We start from the raw sequence: 15446 nt of genomic DNA, 5'->3' as shown, positions 1-15446 counted from the left end.
TGCATGCCTTGGCAAGCAGTGTTTTTTTTATGCTGGAACGAAGAATCTAGTTTTGATTGGTCTGTCGATTTTTTACATGCCCGGATTGCAGATTCTATCCGTTGGGTCTACAAATCTCAAGGTCGTGACAATAGTTCTATTGTTGGTAATTATCTTGAGGAGGTTGAAGATTTACCTTCAGTTTTTGCTAGTTTCTCTTGGAAAGTTGCAGAGCAGTGCTTTATTATAAAAGGAAAACTAGTTGATGTAGTACATCTACTGGTTCGTTCTATTTTAGCTCTTGCGTCAAGCTATTTTTGGTCTTTGTATGCTCCCCATTGAGATGCCCTCTTGAGCGATTTCAATCGCTAGTTTAATGAACTTTCCATTTTCAAAAAAAACAAAAAAAAGTTTTTATTAATTTAAATGCGAATTAAGTTTAAAGAGATGGAGAAAGTTTGAAACGTCAAAGAAACTCACCTGGTAAATTTCTATCGCGGCTGCAAGTCTGCAATCCCATATTTTCTCTACGAGGAGTTGTTGAGTACACCTTACATAGGTTCAACAAAACGACGTCGTTTTGCTACCAAAAATAAGAAAAAAACAAAGCACTAATGGGTCCGCCTTACTACACCTTGTATCGTCTTTACCTGGCCTTTTGGTTATAACCACGTTCTATTAGCACAAAATATACATGTATGCATAGATTTGGTTTACAAAACCTAATTGAAAGTATAAGTTAATATGTGTTAAGTTGCTACTTGCTTGTATAAAATGTTCGGAGACGCCTTATTTATTGGCTGTAACTAAGAAGAATGAGAAAATTCAAACTGGTGAGCAATGAGAGAAACGCAAGAGGTTTCTTTTATAGTCATGATCTTTGGTGACTTGTGAATAACCAATTTCACTTTGCACCATCCACCAAGCAAGTATACCAACTTGAAATGCACTACCAAATTCCATTATATATTTCTCAATGTGGCCAGAAATACATCTCTAGGTTAGTAAACATTTGTGGTAACAGTGTTCAGAACTAGAAAACGATACATGAAGGGGCAGAAGGGCTGCTTTATCCATATTTCTACCTTCATGTGGTTGAGTTCTGCGTCCAGCTGTTTTCATGATCCACAAAACGCTCGATCAGATCTTTCCGGAATTCCCACATTCTGCAATCACTGATCTCTTCTTCAACTTGAAGACCTTGGGAAAGTTGATTCATGTAGTACATAATAAAGATGCCGCAATCCAATCTGCAAATCACAAGGACATGCAAGTAGATGTTACAGTCATAAGTTAGGTCTGTTCCGATTACTATTTAAGGATACTTACGATTTAAAATCCTGTTGCGGACACTTGAGATCATTCTCTAATTTGAAGTCGATATTGTGATCCACCATCCAAGTTAGCGATCTTTTTTCATCTTCATTAAGTGGCACCTCTGTCCAACTTCCTTGCTGTCTACCTGTCATCTTCCTTTTTGTTTCTTTCAGCAGCATTTTTGGAGCTTCTTTTTGGGTTATACACAACCATTTTTGTATCATTTGATGCTGTCATTTAAACAATTTACATTAGTGCATATGCACGTATAATATGAATGAACTATGATACAATCATTACAATGCAATATTTTCTCACCATCTGCTTAGCAACCTCATAGCATGGATCAATATGAAGTTCTGATCTCTTCCTCAAAGGGTTGTAATGTGTCCATTTTTTTTCATTTTTGTTTAAGATGAGGAGAGAATAGTGGAACTTTGATATTACTGGGATGAATACATAGTCACTTTTTGCCACACTCCTCAATAGCTGATCAAAAACTAATTGATTCAATCCCATTTCATCACGAGCCTCATCTCGCACTTTATCTTTCTTTCCTTTCCTGCCTTTCTTTCGTGCATCTTGTATTGGTAAATAATTCTGCAGACGATATAGTGTAAGAACAATGAATTAGAAAAGCATTTCGCAGTTTCAACATTTGACTAAATATTTTTATCATTCCGCACTTACCCAGCACAAAGTTGATATGTATGTTGATTTTTTGACACAATTTTGTTGTTGTTGTTCCAATAACTCCATAAATGCATCAATGAGCTGGCATGAATGAGTATAGATATATTAAGAAATCAACTATTTTTCAATCATTTAAGGCAACTATTTATTGTAATCCATAAATGATTGTATCTTACATTGCTAGCAACTGCAGTGTCTTTTAGTAACTTTCCCACATCTTCACGTGTGACACTTGCATTCTTCCCTCTCCAGAATAGTTCCCTGTTGACAAATTGGAAAATGGTTAGTTTTTTAAATGCAGTTGTTACTGTTTGTTCTTATGTTCTGGTGCAGTAGGTATTATACCTCATGTCCAGCCCAATTTTCCCTCAAGTATTTCTTGAAACATATGAAATGCAAATTCTAGTTTAAAGAGCAGGAAAGAAAAACAAAAAACCTGAAAGTAACCATTTTCATCAGGAAAGACAAAAGTAATACAAAAGTCATGCTTAGTAATTCAAAATAGCTCCTTTGGTTACTGAGTATCAGTCATATGCACAGCAAAATTAGAGTAAATTCAGTACTAACACAAAATGAACAGAAAAGTCCCAAATTACAACAGCACTGTCACTAATAATCAGTCACTAACCAAAGCAAACAAAAAGAAACTATAATTCAATGCAACCTCAACTTCACTATAACCATAACAGAAACTACTCAGTCTCACAAAAAATAATCGATATGGGAAAACAAAAAACTATTAATGTTACTTACTTGGGATCTGCTATATTCCAGAATGCTTTCACCTTTTGCTGATGTTCATGATCCATTAATTTGAATACCTCATATCTTTCAAAACAGAAGCATTTTTTCCTAGAGCTCATCCATTTCCTTGGGCTCTCCTCTTCTTCTGAAACAGAATTGTCCTCAATTATTATTATAGGTTGATCTTTCTTGCCAGAAGGATCCTGAATTGATCTTGAAGGTACTGCAGGAGTTGGATCAGATAGAGCATGTTGCTTTTTTGCTTTCTTATTTTTAGGTACTACATCACATACAAAATCTGGATCCAATTGCTGCTTTCTAACTGTTACTGCAGTTCCTTTTGGTGGAGACCTCATTTCATGGCCAATTTGAGATACCTCAATCTCATCCCTTGGACTCAATTGAATTGCAGTGGAGGGGCTTTGAAAATTTAGCTGATCATTTTTAATCAACTCCTTCTTTCCATCCATATCTTCCATGTTTTTCTTCACGCTAGATAATTCATAGTTGTGTTGGAGGTTTCTTCTTTCCTCTACTTCTTCTTGTAATTGTTTGCTTAATCCTCTTCCTCTTCCTCTTCCCTTATTCTCCACCTTCTTTAGCTGGAGTGTAATAAGCAAGGTAAAAATAATTTCACTCTTAGTCAGTCAAATGTGTAAAGACCTAAGTAACATACATGTAGCAAGGTCCATTACATCTTGAGTGAAAGGGAAATACATGAATTTGGTTAAAATATATAATTCACAGTGATTTAGTTAAATCTACCTCATCTTGATCGACTTCTCCTTCCTCGTGCTCTTGTTTATCATTTTCACCTTTTGTTTCTCTTTTAACCCCATCTTGATCCTTGAACAAAAGCTGCACAGTTTTATTAGCCAAAGAAACTTGATATCAGTACAAATGATCTGCAATACATGAACTTTCAGATCACTATAATTTAGTGACACCATTGAATGTTCATTTCTCACCTTAATATTGCAAATGGCTATTTGTTGCATTTTGGCGTTCAGCTCTGGAAGGCTCCATTTGATTAGGGCTGGTGTATGTCCCTCAATTACCTCCCTCCCACTGATTGGTTGTGTAATTTTTGTTTTCTCACAAAACCAAAACTGTGCAGGAGAAACCCAGAAGATATCAAATTATTAGTATGAAAAACCCACAAGATATCCAATATGATATTTATATAGAATTGTATTGCACTTACTGGTATGAGAAGCCCGCATCCATAAATATCAAATTTGCTCTGGGCTTTCAAAGATTTGTTTAGGAACTTTCCCACTGCTTCTGCCCATGAATACTTTGAAAGGTTGTCTAAGTCTTCACAATATTTCATTAGAACACAGGTACTATCTGGTTGAGCAAACAGAAATGAGACAAATAGCTCCATGAGGGTAAGACGTACAACATCTTCTATATCTGTTTGTTCTTTCCCATTCAGTAATTTTAACAATACACTGTGCAGCGATTTGTGGTTCTGCCTTCCTCCTCTCTTGAAATGTCTGTCAATGATCTCTGGTTTGTATGATTTACATGAGCCCGGGAGATTGAATAGAACGGCTTCACCATGTTGAGGCAGTCCAAGAATCTGAGAGATGTCTTCCGTGCTTATAGTAACATCTCTACTACCAAACTGAAAACTTGTTGTCTCTGGATTAAAAGTTTGGATGATATTGAGTATGGGAGTTCGATACTCCTTACATTGTGATTCCGAAATGGTGCCATTGCGAAATGCTTCTAACAATGGCCAAAATGGAGTTCTCCGAAGCAACTCCAAGTGGCAGTCCTTAACTATCCGCATTGTTTCCAACATTGGCAGCACAGAGCAACGAATTTGAAGATATGGCTTTCTGCTCATTTTGCAATCTGCATATAGGTAAGAATTAGAACACATTGTCAAGTATATGGTCTCTGTGCTTGAGAAACAAACCACATGCATTCACAACAAAGCAAGAAAGTAACAAAACAGAATGAAATTACAATCTCAAAACCATAACTGATACGCTGTCAAAGTTACAAGAAACTCAACTGATGTACCAATGTCCTACAACGCTGGAATCGTTGTAATTTGTTTGGATCTATAATTACTCCCAACTCAAAATTCAATGCATGTTGGTAATATGGTATACTGAGCTGTTTACGGGTTAACAATTTTGCCCACTATTTACAGAACATGAAGAAGAAGAAAAAGAACTTCAGGGTTCTTCATCATACTGGTTACAAACACATATTTTCACCCAAATAACACGGCAAAACAACAAACCCGAAACCAAACCCACATTCACTGATACTCAAACGAAATCTACAAACTAAAAGAAGTTCTAAAACAATCAAAACCCACACTAGAATCAGTAAAATTACAAAGAAAACAAAGATTAAGAAGGGAAAAAAAAAAACTGGGTGCACCATAGATTTGTAGATTACTGAAGTTGAACTTGGGTGGAAGGTGAATGTGATGATGAACTAGGTTGCTGGGTGTGGCCGAATTGAGTAAAGGTAGGGTTTTTATGTATATTGGGTTATTGGGTGAGTGAGTTGGGGATGAAATAAATAAGGAATGGGAGAAAGGCAAAGTATAGGACGAGATTATTGGTGGTTAGTTGTGATGAAGGCTCTGCCATTTCTGAGTTAACGTGCAAATTTGATTTACAAAGGGAAAAGCGCCGAATGCTGAAAATAGGATCGTTCCTCGATGCTTTGGTGATCGAAAGGGCGCCATCGATTACCCAGAAGAGAAAGTAAGTATTTAAAAGGCTGGCCATCTTTTTAACCATTTGTCCAAATTATTACCAATAGTGAAAATATTGAGAGCTAGCCCCTTCCTCGTGTGCCTCTGTTTCATAGATAAGAATAGTACAAAAAGGATTATTCTGTTTTGGACAATCGTAGCTCAAAGTAGTCTACGCTAACAAAATATCACACCTCTGTAGGCAATCTATTTTACTTAATTCTAACGCCGAGTACGCAATTGTGACACGCTAAAACTAAGTAGTTCTACCAAAGCTCATAGAAACACTTTCACTAGCATAGACATTATTCAAAATAGGCCAACTTGCCAACTAAACAAATTCTAGGCCCAAACTCCGGCCCAAACAGTAGCTTCATGACTTTAGACCCAGTTAGAGGCCCAAACTCATTTAAGGCAAACCCTAGTTGCCAAGCTGGTGGCCACCACACTGACATCGCCTCCGACAAAAAACCCAGCTCCAGGCGGCCCAACTGCCCGCCAGATTGCCCTGCATGCACTGCCATAGCCTCACCAATCACTTCCAGATGCGACCCCGCTGCCATAGTCAACAGCATCACACTGCGTAGCCACCGCCGCCATTGCAGAATTTCCTGTTGATTAAGATATTAAAAATTTAATTGAAATATTATCTTTTTTCTACATAAAAGTCATTTAGCCATTGATTTAAAAGTCTTCATGTGTTTCAAATGGTAAAGTTATCACTAGAGACTGTCCCTCGGGGTTATTATTTTTGTCTGCTCCCATTAATTGTTTTAATGAATTTTTGTTAAATATTATATTGTCCAACTAAGTAAAAATATATCATTAATTTGCAAACCCGAAAGGAAAAAAATATGTTATGAATACAAAACACGAGAAATTCTTACATAGGGCAAACGTACCATGTGGCGATGGGGCAGCCCAATCAAAACTCAGAAAATTTTAAGTGTATTCCGAAACTATCCTTATTTATTAAAATGAAATACCCAAAACATCTCCTTACATGTTCACTGATTGGGCAGCCCACCAGCCACGTGGTACGTTTGCCCTACGCAAGAATCTCTTAACAAAACACAAGGAAGCATGAATAACAGAAGATTGAAAAGAACAAGAAGACATGGAATTAGAAAGAGCAATTGGAAAATATAGAGTTCATTGTGCAAGGAAAATTCACAACATGTTGTTTTGGGTTTTTCGCTTTGCTCGGGCCAAAAATCACTTTGGGTTCTTAAGCTGCCAAATAGTCGATTTCTTCACCAACCTCAAGCTAAAGAACCTCCGTGACATGCCAACCTTCGTAACCCTCACGTGATTTAAGATCAAGTGTACATCAGCCTTGAATCAAGCACATTTTCAGAAACCTAGGCAAACTCTCGACAACGTCAAACACCTATAAACCCAATTTCTTCATCAAGCTTATGAAGAATCGACAAGCACTAAATACACGTAGTGATTCATCCGCCACCAAAACTGAAGAACACTCAACCCGTGACACTACTCATGATCAATTCCAATCAAGATCAGGCTTCCACAGCTGGTGATCAAGGCTCATCTTGAAGTTCCACTAAACTAAGACAAATTGAAGATGCAACTGTTCCATTTAAGATCAAGTACTCGCCACCCTTGGATCTTTGGAGATCAAATTAGATGAATATTGTTTTAAGAGAATAGGATCATAAAAATTGTAACCTACATCCATGAGGTGAAACTAATACAAACTATTTTCTATGAATGTTTCTTGTCTATTTATTTAATTTCAAGAAATCGTGCAAGTGTTTTTTTTTTATTTCTTCTAGACTTTGGTAACTTATGAATTACTTTCACTTTGCACTATCCAACAAGCAAATACACCCACTTTACTAATCAATAATATGTTTTAATCATTACACAAGAAGAAAAGACCAGTCTTTGTAAATATTTTCGGGTAACACTCTTCAGTCAACTTTACCTCTTTTTTATAGATCACGCCAAATTTATCTCTCAAAACATCTGATCAAACTCTTTTTGGATCATGAAAGTAGCTGGAAACAGAACTCAACCACATGGAGAAAAAGGACAACTTCATGCTTTACTCAACTTTACCTCTTTAGCAAAACAAGAAGTGCTGCTTTTTCTTCATGTGGTTGAGGTCTGTTTCCAGCCATTTTCATGATCCAAAAGGAGTTTAATAAGATTTTTTCGGAATTCCCGCATTCTGCATTCTGTGATCTCTTTTTCAAGTTGAAGACCTTGAGAAAGTTGATTCATGTAGTACATTACAAATATGCCGCAATCCAATCTGCACATCACAGTATGTAAGTAGATGTGAAATATTTTATAAGTTTATTTGTTTTAAACTACTTTACATAGATACTTACGATTTAAAGTCCTGTTGCGGACTTATACGATCGTTCTCTATTTTGAAGTCGATATTGTTATCCATCATCCAAGTTAGAGTTCTTTTTTCATCTTCACTAAGAGGAACTTCCATCCGGTCTTCCCTTTTCCCCAGCTTCTTCCTTTTTGTTCCATTTAGCAGTGCTCTTGGAGCTTCTTTTTGGGTTATATGGAACCATTCTTGTATCAATTGATGCTGTAATATATCATAATTACATTCATTAGCCTACATGCGCACATATTATGGATAAATTATCAACAATAGAATGCAATAATTTCTCACCATTTGCTTAGCAACCTCATAGCATGGATCAATATGCAGTTCTGATCTCTTCCTTAAGGGGTTGTAATGTGTCCACTTTTTCTCATTTTTGTTTAGGACGAGGAGAGTGTAGTGGAACTTTGAGATTACTGGGAAGAATATATAGTCGCTTTGTGCCATACTACCCAATAGCGGATCAAAAACCAATTGATTCAACCCCACTTCATCATGAACTTCATCTTGCACTTGATCTTTCTTTCCTTTCTTTCGTGCATCTTTCATTCGTACATAGTTCTGCCAACAACATTGTGTAAAAAATAAAGTTATCAAGCATTTCACAGTTTGATTATTTGACTCGATTTTTTCGTTTTAGTTTTGCACTTACCCAGCACAGAGTTGATATGTATGTTGATTGTTTTACACTACTTTGGTGCTGTTTTTGTTCCAATAGCTCCATGAATGCATCAATGACCTGGAAAGAGTTTAAAATAATTTCAAGCAATCAACTATATAACTATTGTGAGTTATATGACAATTAAATCTTACGTTGCTCGCTACTGCAGTGTTTTGTATCAACTTTTTGACATCTTCACGTGCAACGCTTGCATTTTTCCCACTCCAAAATAGTTCTCTGTTAACATTGGACAATAGAAAAAATGGTTAGTTTAAATGCAGTTGTTAACTACATTAGTATACTGCTTTGTTCTATTGTTCTGGTGCAGTAGGAATTGCACCTCAGGTGCCCTTCAGTAAAAATATAAACAGACCAAAAGAAAGTAACCATTTTCATAAGGAAGGACAAAAGTATTACAAACTTATCAGAGCCATGCTAGAATAATTCAAAAATAGTTTATCATTTGGTTGCCAAAGGTCAGTCATACACAGTAAAAGTGATTGAGATCAGTACTCGATTAAACTCAACCGGAAAATAACAAAACCAACATTACAACTCTGCTATCACTAGTACTCTAAAAATTAGTGTCACTGAAATTTTAAGTGGGTATTGTGGCTGAGGTGCAATTCAATCTGCCCTAAGAAACTTTGTGCTTGGAATATAAGAGGGCAAACTTCTAGTCTAATAAATGGGGAAAAGCCCAAAATAAAGTAACCATTCTATAAAGAAGGACAACAAAGTGATCAAATCATAGCCATGCCCGAATAAATCGCAAATAGTTTATCAGTTGGTCACCAAATATCAGTCATATGCACAGTAAAACAGAGTAAATTCAGGACTCAACAGAAGTCAACAGAAATACCAAGACCCACATTAAATCATCACTGTCACTAGTACTCAGTCATATGACCAAAGTACAAAGAAGTTATAGTTTCACTGAAAGCTCAAATATGGTATAGTAATGATGGTAATACAGACTAATCATTGTCAAAAACAATTTAGTCAAAAACAACTATAGATTATTAATGTTACTTACTTGGGATTTGTCATACTCCAGAATGCTTTCACCTTTTGTTGATATTCATCATCCAATAACTTGAATACCTCACATCTTTCCAAAGGGGACCATTCTTTCCTTGGTCTCTTCACTTTCCTTGTGCTCTTCTCCTCTTCTGAAACAGAATCATCAACGATAATTATTATCTGTTCATCTCTCTTGCCAGCAGAATCCTGAATTGCCCTCGTAGGTACTGTAAGAATTGGATCAGATGGAGCATGTTGCTCTTTTGCCTTTCTCCTTTTAGGCACTACATTGCACACAAAATCTGGATCCAGTTGCTGCTTTCCAACTTTCACTCCAGTTCCTTCCATAGGAAGCCTCATTTGATGCTCAACTTGTGGCACCTTATTGTCATCCCCTGGACTCAATTGAATTGCAGTGCAGGGGATTTGAGGATCTAGCTGATCTTTCTCAATCAACTCCATGTCTCCATCAACTTCTGCTTTAAGTTTATCTTTGAAGTTGTTCTTCACGTTTAATTCATAGTCGTTCTTCTGTACCTTTCTTCTTTCCACTATTTCTTTTTGTAACGGTTGGTATAATTCTCTTCCCTTTTGTTTCGTGTCTTTCTTCTTTAGCTGGACAGGTATATTAGGCAAGGTGAAAACAGTTTCAATGGTAGTCAGTCATATGTATTTAGTACATATGAGTAACATGTAATATGACCAACTCATGATTTAGTTTCATTTAGAGTGAAGTACAAATGCATAGATTTGGTAAAAAAAAACATATAATTAACAGTGATTTGATTACCTCTTCCTCTTCTCCTTCATGATTTTCATGTTCAGGTTTTATTTCTAATTCGATCCCATTTTGCACCTCGAACAAACGCTGTACAGTTCATAAGCCAAAGAAATTGGATATCAGTACCAGTGATCACTGATTAAAAGTAATAATACATGAACTTTTATGCAACTATTATTCATTAACAGTGTTAGATGTTCATTTGTTACCTCAATTTCGCAAATGGTTATTTCTTGCATTTTCATGTTCAGTTCTGGAAGACTCCATCTGATTAGGGATGGTGTGTTGCCCTCAATGATCTCCCTCCCACTGATTGGTTGTGTAATATTTGTTTTCTCACACAACCAAAGCTGTATGCACATGCACGAAAACATTGCATAACAGAAGTCATAATGGCAAAACCCAAAAGATGTCGAAAATGATAATAATCATATTAGAATTGTATTGCACTTACTGGAATGAGAAGCGCGCATCCCTTAATTTCAACTTTGCTCTTGGCTTTCAAAGATCTGTTTAGGAATTCTCCCACTGCTGCTGCCCATGAATACCTTGAAAGTTTGTCAAATTCATCACAATACTTCACTAGAACCAATTGAAGATGTGGTCGGGTGAACAGGAATGTGATGAACAACTCCATTAGGGTGAGACGTACAACATCTTCTATATCCGTTTGTTCTTTCCTATTCAGTAACTTTAATAGTAGACCATGTAGCAGTTTGTGGCTCACCCTGTCTGTTCCCTTAAAATGTCTCTCAGTAAAGTCTGACTTGTATGATCTACGATAAACCAGATGACCGAATTGGACTGTGTCACCATGTTGTGGCAGTCCAAGAATCTGAGAGATGTCTTCTGTGTTTATAGATATGGCTCTAGTACCAAAGTGAAAGCTCGCGGTCTCTGGGTTAAAAGTTTTGATGATCTTTAGTAAGGGAGTTCGACAATCCTTGCATTGTAATTCTGAAACGGTGCCATTGTGAAATGCTTCTAACAATGGCCAAAATGGAGTCTTCTGAAGCAACTCCAAGTGGCTTTCCTTAAGTAGCTGCATTGTTTCCAACATTGGCAGCACACTACAACGAATTTGACAATATGGTGCCATTTTACAATCTGCATGGGTGTAAGAGTGAGAACACATTTTTATACTGCTTGAAGAATGAACCACATTCACAACAAAGCAAGAAAGTAAAAGTAAATCTAGCTGATGTCCCTCTGTCCAACAACACTAGACTTGTTGTAATTTTTTCTTGGCTCTTTTATTACTTCTAAATAACTAAATCTAATACATATTGGTCTAACAGCTGCTCATAAGTTAAGAACTAGTAACAAAAATCAGGGTTCTTCATCTTCCTGCCTGTTGCATAAATATATTCTTAACCAAATTACAAAGCCAAAAAAAAAAAAAAAAAAAAAATCCCATACCAAAACCACACTAAAATGGCAGTAATACTAAATGCAAGCTACAACATAAAAAGTTAAAAGCAAAACAAAACCCAAAACTCACTCCAAAATTGGTAATCTGTCTCATGTCCTACAGTAAAATCAGAAAGAAGAGAGAAATTATCAAGAACAAAAAGGGTGTACCTTAAATTGGCGGATGATCACTGGACCTTTAGGTTTCTTCAAGGAAAAGTTAGACTCAAAGGATGAAGCAGGGTTTTCACAATGCCGAGTTTGAGCAGAATTGAGTAGAGGTAGGGTTTGTATAGGAATGTATATATAATAAAAATAGGGTCGGAGATAAATAAATGAGGAACAGAGAAAAAACAGAGCATAGGAGGAGGTTGTGGTGATGATGGTGCAGGAAGTAGCTCTGCCATTTATGGTAGCAGGAAGTAGCTCTGCCTCTGCCATTCTGAGTTAATTTTGAAACGAAGGGAAACGCGCCGAATGCTAAAAGTAGGAGCTTCTACTCAATGCCTTGGTTATCAAAAGGACCAAAGGCGCTACCATCTACCCAGAAAAGGATATGCAAGTACTTAAAAAGCTGGCCTTCAGTTTTGGTGATTTTATTAATTACCAACCTAAATTGTACCTATCGTTGGATTTGCAAAATTAATGAGAAAATAAATTCATTCAAACTGCCTCGTTAGTTTTCAAATTGATCTAAATCCAGAAATGAATTTTTTTTTTTTGGAGAACAATAAGGGTGTGTTTGAATGAGGGAAAATAATGAAATTTAATTGAAAGTGAAAATTATATAATTCCAAGAACGGCTCTTGTTTGGCATTCTCATCTTGGAAATTTAATTTACTCCGTGGGAAAAAACTAAGGATCATTTCAATTTCCATCAAAATATATGTCATTTTGAATTTCTTTGCACTATTCAATTTCTAACTCTATATTTATTTCCAAAACAATGCTTTCTTTCCCTTTTTTTTTTTTTTTGCTTTAAATTGATTTTTGTTCAAGTAAATCCAGAATATGTATCTGGCCCAAACTCTAAGTTACTTGTTCCAGTTGTAATAGGGTTAATCTTAGAGATAATCTCGGAGATATCTTCGTAGATATCCATTTATTGTACGATTATGTTTTCATGAACAACTCTGATTCTATACTTGTAATCTTCTATATAAAGAGACCCCTATTATTAATGAAAGTACCACAAACTCTCTCCCAAATATCGATTCCCTAAAACACATTATCAGCACGAAGCCCTAACCTTGAAACCTTAAAATTGTAGCCTTCAAACCCTAGCAACCACCGCTGCACATATCAAAGCCCTCAATCCCAGGAGTCCAGAACTGGTGGCGAAACCCACAGAACCAGCCGAAAACCCACCGAACCGACCACCGGAAGTTCCTGAACCAGCTGGGTTAGCCTCGCTCTAGCCCTACACGCTAGCCTCTGCGACCCTGCGCCCTCATCGACCCCCCACGCACGTGGCTGTCAACAACTCCTCAATAGACCTCGCACAACCCTTGCTCATCGTCCGTGCAGCACCTCGACAGTGTTAGCCTCGCTCCGCGCGCAGCCCCGCACCCCCATGCCAACAGCCCAACGCAGCACTTGCGCACACCTCGCACAAGCTCTCGACAACCCCTTGCCGACAGCCTACCACATGCCAGTGCCAAGCCTCGAGCAGCCCCTCGACAGCTCCTGTGCGAACTCTACCCCACACAGCATGCACGAGCAGAAGCAGATTAGCCTCGCGACCTGTCAACGCCCAGCTAACTTCGGCCACCACCAACCACCTCTGGCCACCACTGATTTCCGGCTACCTTAGGCAAAATTTTCCAGCGACTTTATGATAATTTTTACGACGACCTATTTCAAGGTACGTTTTACTAAAAATTCTTGTTTTTGAGTTTTTATTCAATTTCTCGCCTTTTTCTCGGGGATTTGCAACCTCCCTTCTTCCAACCCCTCTTGTAATCGAATTCCCTAGAAGCAACTACACTAAGAAATTTCTAATTTCTTGTGAGCGACTGCGCTCAGAAGTTTTTATTGTTTTCGTGGTAGCCTTTTCGCTCCGAAACTAACCCTCTTTGTTGTTGTTTTTCAGGATGAGTAACATGAACAAGATGGACTTTGCTTCACTGGAGACAGCAGGCGTAGGATATCACAAATAGGTTCGCGATGTGCGCCAGCATCCTAAGGCTGAAGGGATTCTGAGTACGATCCTTGAGCCAAGTCAGAACATGCTCACTCCTCAACATGCTACCGCTTTGGAAGCGAATAGAGCTAATTTGGAGGCAAACCAAGCAAAGGCCATTATTCTCATGACACACTCCAAAACGAGTACCTTAATGAAGAAGACCTAGAAAGCTATGGGTAGAACTCGAAGAGCGATTTGGCAACTTTCGTGACTCCCTGCTTCCTGATTAGAAGTGAGATGGCACAGCCTCCGCTTCTATGATTTCAAGTCTGTACTTGACTATAACTCGGAAGCCCTTCGTATCAAGTCTTTGATGGAGTTATGTGGAAAGAACATCATTGATACGATGTTGATCGAGAAGACTCTATGTACCTTCCCAATCTCTGCATTGATGATTGCTAAGAATTATCAGATTGATGTCAATGCTGGACTAATCACAAGGTTTCAAACTAAAAAGTATGACAATATCCTTGTAAGGAACTATAACTCTAGACCTGTGGGAACCAAGTCTATTTCGGAGTCTAATTATAGCCGCGCCCCTAAGGGAGGGTGCAAGGAGCGAAACCCTAAGGAAAGGGATAATTCTGAATGTTCTGGTCCATATTCTCACTCCAAAGAGGAAGGAAACTGCCAAGATAGGCGTACATGGAACCATGGAGATCGATGTGTGAAGAGAGAGGGAGGTCGAGCCTCCGGCTATAGTGGTGACGCCACCAAGGTTAATAGCCATCCTAATCGCACCCCAAAAGCACCTCAATCAAGGGAGCCTGACCATAAAGATGTTTGTATTCAGTATGGAGTGTGCGGACATTAGGCCAAAACTTATAAAGCATCCCAAAATATTGCAAACGTGGACAAGATGTATCGTGAAGCAAGAAAAGCAAATTACATAGAGAAAGAAGATCAAGATGGCGATCTCAATCAAGATGCATACTGAGAGGGGAAAAGAGTTCCTTTGCATTACCTCTAATGATTGCGGACAAAAGTGCATCTTAGAGAAGCTTATGTATAAATCTAGTGGACTTTATGTCACTACAATTTGACCTATTGAATACAATAATGTGATAAGAGAAGATCTCTTAGATTCTGACACATATAGGCTTTGGCATGACAGACTAGGACATCCTGGTCATGATATGATGATCTGTATACTAAAGACTTCACACAGACATCCATTCTTTTGAGCGAAACGAAGCAAGAATCAAAGATTGATTCCGAGACCCAGTGTGATCGCCGCTGCTGCAGCCTCTGGCGCCGCCGCATGCCTAAGGCCGCTGCCATCCCTCCTCCTAACACCATGGTAGGTTTCTCCCATTGCCATGACACTATGGATGCCAATTCTCATGGCCATGATGCCATGGTGGGTGATGTCGTTACCAGTTTTGGTTCGAATAGCGCTTCAGATGCTCATGCCCAACCAAAATCCTCATTGGTTACTTCTAAGTCCCCTTGCTTGTTTTGCAAAGCCTAATCCTTAGGGAAATTAAGACCGAGATAGTCCTACGTAAAGGATTCCAAAATACTTATTCCGTACTTGCAGAGAATCTAAGGGGATAT

General features: G+C 37.9%; 2 protein-coding genes across 3 annotated transcripts; both read right to left on the bottom strand.

The window, feature by feature from the left end:
* Nucleotides 1-843: 843 nt before the first annotated feature.
* LOC112174822 lies at nucleotides 844-5452 on the bottom strand. 2 transcript variants are annotated; one of them, XM_040509157.1, is made up of 10 exons: nucleotides 4760-5119; nucleotides 3938-4596; nucleotides 3702-3842; nucleotides 3499-3591; nucleotides 2743-3335; nucleotides 2166-2250; nucleotides 1987-2070; nucleotides 1615-1896; nucleotides 1309-1526; nucleotides 844-1229 (listed from the first exon to the last, which is right to left on the bottom strand). In XM_040509157.1, the coding sequence occupies exons 2-10, from the start codon at nucleotides 4586-4588 to the stop codon at nucleotides 1067-1069; spliced, it is 2310 nt and encodes a 769-aa protein (XP_040365091.1). In that variant the 5' UTR covers nucleotides 4589-4596; nucleotides 4760-5119; the 3' UTR covers nucleotides 844-1066. The 2 variants fall into 2 exon arrangements, with proteins under 2 accessions (XP_040365091.1, XP_024168401.1); XM_024312633.2 differs by lacking the exon at nucleotides 4760-5119 and adding an exon at nucleotides 5137-5452 and having other exon boundaries at nucleotides 845-1229.
* Nucleotides 5453-7368: 1916 nt separating this feature from the next.
* LOC112169364 lies at nucleotides 7369-11393 on the bottom strand. The gene is made up of 9 exons (XM_024306394.2): nucleotides 10749-11393; nucleotides 10504-10644; nucleotides 10304-10381; nucleotides 9527-10128; nucleotides 8643-8727; nucleotides 8482-8568; nucleotides 8118-8390; nucleotides 7816-8030; nucleotides 7369-7736 (listed from the first exon to the last, which is right to left on the bottom strand). The coding sequence occupies exons 1-9, from the start codon at nucleotides 11391-11393 to the stop codon at nucleotides 7574-7576; spliced, it is 2289 nt and encodes a 762-aa protein (XP_024162162.2). The 3' UTR covers nucleotides 7369-7573.
* Between the last annotated feature and the right edge of the window lie 4053 nt (nucleotides 11394-15446).

The sequence above is a fragment of the Rosa chinensis genome, chromosome 6 (genome assembly GCF_002994745.2).
Source record: "Rosa chinensis cultivar Old Blush chromosome 6, RchiOBHm-V2, whole genome shotgun sequence".
In the NCBI taxonomy this organism is placed as follows: Eukaryota; Viridiplantae; Streptophyta; class Magnoliopsida; order Rosales; family Rosaceae; genus Rosa; species Rosa chinensis.
This window is presented reverse-complemented; position numbering and strand designations above follow the sequence as displayed.

Excerpts from the sequence above, each read along its gene's own strand:
- LOC112169364 (XM_024306394.2), bottom strand. The coding sequence starts at position 11,393 with ATGGCACCATATTGTCAAATTCGTTGTAGTGTGCTGCCAATGTTGGAA. Across the intron at positions 10,382-10,503 it reads TAACCATTTGCGAAATTGAG|CGTTTGTTCGAGGTGCAAAA; the intron begins GTAACAAATGAA and ends TGAACTGTACAG. Across the intron at positions 7,737-7,815 it reads CCGCAACAGGACTTTAAATC|ATTGGATTGCGGCATATTTG; the intron begins GTAAGTATCTAT and ends TGTGATGTGCAG.
- LOC112174822 (XM_024312633.2), bottom strand. The coding sequence starts at position 4,588 with ATGAGCAGAAAGCCATATCTTCAAATTCGTTGCTCTGTGCTGCCAATG. Across the intron at positions 2,071-2,165 it reads ACACTGCAGTTGCTAGCAAT|CTCATTGATGCATTTATGGA; the intron begins GTAAGATACAAT and ends CATTCATGCCAG. Across the intron at positions 1,897-1,986 it reads ACATATCAACTTTGTGCTGG|AATTATTTACCAATACAAGA; the intron begins GTAAGTGCGGAA and ends TATCGTCTGCAG.